Source organism: Chaetura pelagica, unplaced genomic scaffold (genome assembly GCF_000747805.2).
Source record: "Chaetura pelagica isolate M959 unplaced genomic scaffold, ChaPel_1.0 scaffold829, whole genome shotgun sequence".
NCBI lineage: Eukaryota > Metazoa > Chordata > Aves > Apodiformes > Apodidae > Chaetura > Chaetura pelagica.
The window spans coordinates 33,443-37,033 of NW_009954535.1; the positions used below are offsets into that span (position 1 = coordinate 33,443).

General features: G+C 49.6%; 1 protein-coding gene across 1 annotated transcript in view; it reads left to right on the forward strand.

Moving 5' to 3' along the window:
- Positions 1-3,396: 3,396 nt before the first annotated feature.
- PLCH1 (phospholipase C, eta 1) overlaps positions 3,397-3,591 on the forward strand; it is a 59,675-nt gene continuing 59,480 nt past the window's right edge. Inside the window, exon 1 of the mRNA XM_010004734.1 lies at positions 3,397-3,475. Coding sequence (XP_010003036.1) covers positions 3,397-3,475 — 79 coding nt within the window. The remainder of the gene's footprint in view (positions 3,476-3,591) is intronic.

Below are 3,591 nucleotides of genomic sequence, written 5' to 3' on the forward strand. Positions count from 1 at the left end.
GAACAACTCCAGTCTTGTCCTGCGTTATAGCCACCAGCTTATTAATGAGTTAACTTCTACTGTTTAGGTTGCTGAAAAATAATTGTTCCACTTGTTCCCATTGTCCCAGATTGTGGCAGTGGAACAGTGGAGTGACTGTGGTGGGAATGCTCTGGGGGCTGGAGGGGGGTTGTCTCTCAACTCATTGTCAGAGATTGGCTTTGGCCACTTGAGTTGCCCTCACTTGGCTGGTCTTTGTTTTGTGCTGGCTTGCAGCCTCCTTTTTAACTGGTTTATAAATATTATTGGCTGGACCCAAGAAAGACTGGCAGTCAGGGGCTTGACCTAGCAGAGCTCTGGGGCCTGCGTCCAAGAAGACTGCTCTTCACTCCCAGCACTTATTGGTGATAGCATCTGCGGGAAATTACCCGTGAATGCTTTGATGGCCTGGTCTCTGCTGCTGCTGGCCTGGAGCACAGCTCCTCCCGTGGCCCTACTGGGAGCCTCTGCCCTGGCAGGCAGGGAGGGAAGGCAGAGCCAGCACCCACCCGAGGAGGGAAGGGTCTCTGCCCAGCTGCTGTCTTCTGCTGGGAAGTTCTCTGCAGCCTGCCTCTGAGAACAGTGCAGTGGTTCAGAGATGAATCCCTGTCTCCCTCTAAGCAGCTGGATGAGTTTCAGCCTGCTGAGAAACGTGCTTGGTTTAGGCTCCCAGGTGCTCTGAGCTGTTCTCTTTTTATCTTTTTCTTTTCCCCCCCCCCCCCCCTTTTTCACTTAAGTTACACAGGGATAGCCTGTATAACACTGTGTAACAAGCAGGATGTTAATTTTTTACTATGTCTTTATTATTGAAAAGGTGCAAATTTGTGTATAGTTGATTTCCTGAGTGCAGAGCAATTTGAAATTATATTTGGCCCAAAGTGTGTAGCTGGTTGTTTTTTTCCTTTGCATTCTTGGTCCTATACAATGATGCATGATCCTGGTGGGACTCTCCCAGAGCTCGGGGATGGAGAAAGCAAATAACCTTGAGGGCCATCCAAATAACTGCTGGTGCTTCTGAGGAAGGTTTCCTTAGGGGGATGATTGTGTCAGCTGATGCAGCCACTCTGGGATTCTGCCTTCATTCCTGAGGTGCCAGGGAGAACGTTTGTTCCAAGGGACCACCGTGGTGGAGAACCCTTTGTGCCAAAACAAAGGAGTATTGTATCGGCATGAGCCCTGAAAGGGAGGGGACTGAAGGGTTTCTTTCAGAGGCAGTGCACAAATATATCAATAGCAAACGTTTTCCCCATAAATCTCCCTCCCCCTGCCTGTGACATGAATTCTGTGTGGGAGCTGAGCAGGAGATTAAATCTCTTTATTCTTGTGTGAATTCTTAGTGATTAATATTAGATATTATTTTCTTGATTAAAACGTAGTGTCACTTGTGTTTTTTATAGGCTAAAGCAAAGAGCTCGGCAGTAGGCTGGACCATGATTATTCCTACACATTTAAAGTAACTAACAGTTTATGCCTTGCTAATTAACACTAGAAAAGTGGCCCCAGTTATGGCAAGCTATTATGAAGGCTCATGGCTGGCAAGGGCAAAAGTCCAAGAAATGTAGATGATGAAGTCTGGCAGAGGTAATGGGTATTACTGCTCAGTGTTCCAAATTTTAGTAAAATATACCTTTAGTGTAAACAATACACAGGCCATGGCCCAAACACATACTGTCATGGAGACTGTGATAGTTCTGAGACAGAGCAAAACAGAAACAGGCATTTTTGGCTGACACCTTCAGGGGGATCATTCAGACTATCTCTCCTCCCCACAGAGGCAATAGTAGAGGAGGCTGGAGCAGGAGTAATATTACATCCCGGTAGTGGTTTGCTTGTATGAAGATAGTTGGTGTTGTTTCTGCCAAGTGTGGGCAAGAAAACAGCTGGGTTGATCAGAGTGAAGGTGGGAGTGAGATAAAAATGGGAAACCAAAGCAGGTGTGTAACAGGAAGGGGTGTCTGGGTTGCTGAAATGTGAGTCTTGAACTTGATACAATAGTAAAGGGAGAAGGAGCATCCAGTGAAAGGATTTGGTGTCAGAACAGGCGATCAAGGAGTCCTTGGGGTTTTGTTTTGTTTTTCAGAACCAAGTATGAAATGCTGGTTTATTTGGCCATAATCACAACTGTGCATGCTCAGTCTGCTGGGTGGGATGGACCTTTGTAAGGTCCAACTTGCAAAACAAAGGCTGAAATTCTTTGAATGAAAGTTCAATGAAACTTATGTTGTTCAAGAACAACTCCAGTCTTGTCCTGCGTTATAGCCACCAGCTTATTAATGAGTTAACTTCTACTGTTTAGGTTGCTGAAAAATAATTGTTCCACTTGTTCCCATTGTCCCAGATTGTGGCAGTGGAACAGTGGAGTGACTGTGGTGGGAATGCTCTGGGGGCTGGAGGGGGGTTGTCTCTCAACTCATTGTCAGAGATTGGCTTTGGCCACTTGAGTTGCCCTCACTTGGCTGGTCTTTGTTTTGTGCTGGCTTGCAGCCTCCTTTTTAACTGGTTTATAAATATTATTGGCTGGACCCAAGAAAGACTGGCAGTCAGGGGCTTGACCTAGCAGAGCTCTGGGGCCTGCGTCCAAGAAGACTGCTCTTCACTCCCAGCACTTATTGGTGATAGCATCTGCGGGAAATTACCCGTGAATGCTTTGATGGCCTGGTCTCTGCTGCTGCTGGCCTGGAGCACAGCTCCTCCCGTGGCCCTACTGGGAGCCTCTGCCCTGGCAGGCAGGGAGGGAAGGCAGAGCCAGCACCCACCCGAGGAGGGAAGGGTCTCTGCCCAGCTGCTGTCTTCTGCTGGGAAGTTCTCTGCAGCCTGCCTCTGAGAACAGTGCAGTGGTTCAGAGATGAATCCCTGTCTCCCTCTAAGCAGCTGGATGAGTTTCAGCCTGCTGAGAAACGTGCTTGGTTTAGGCTCCCAGGTGCTCTGAGCTGTTCTCTTTTTATCTTTTTCTTTTTTTCCCCCCCCCTCTGTTTCTCTTTTTCTTTCCCCCAGCCTTTCCTGGGGTGAATTTTGTGGTGTTCTCTGACGTGTCTGTAGCTTGTTCAATAAGGGACAGCATGGTGGCCCCACAGTGGCCTGCAGGGGCTGTGTGGCTGGGGTGTCACAGCAGGTGCCCCCCGGGGGGGGCAGCCCCCTGTGCTGTGCAGGGTGGGAGCATCCCTGACAGCCCCAGTGATCCACCCATCCCTGGAGACGGGGGTGTCTGGAGAGCACTGCATTCACTGCAGTGCTTGGCGTGAAGCTAATGAACTATTTTGCACGAAGGGCACAAATGAATGCAGTGCTTGTAGTAGCTGTGCTGGCTTGTAAACTTAACTCCCGATTTCCACCCTGCAGGGTCTCTGCCGTTGATGGTGAGCGGAAAGTCGTCGTACAATGAGTTACTGGAGTCTGGATAAGAAGAGCTGCCTGCAGTACTGCCGGCACTTCCTGGTGGACAACGGGGTGTTCCACGGTAAGTTACAAGTTACCTGTTCGGCTTCTCGTTGCTGCAGGTGCGACCGCCCCGCGTGTCTCGGTGGTGCCGCCCCGGGGGGGCTGCTGCGGGGTCTGTGCTGGGCACCGCCCGGA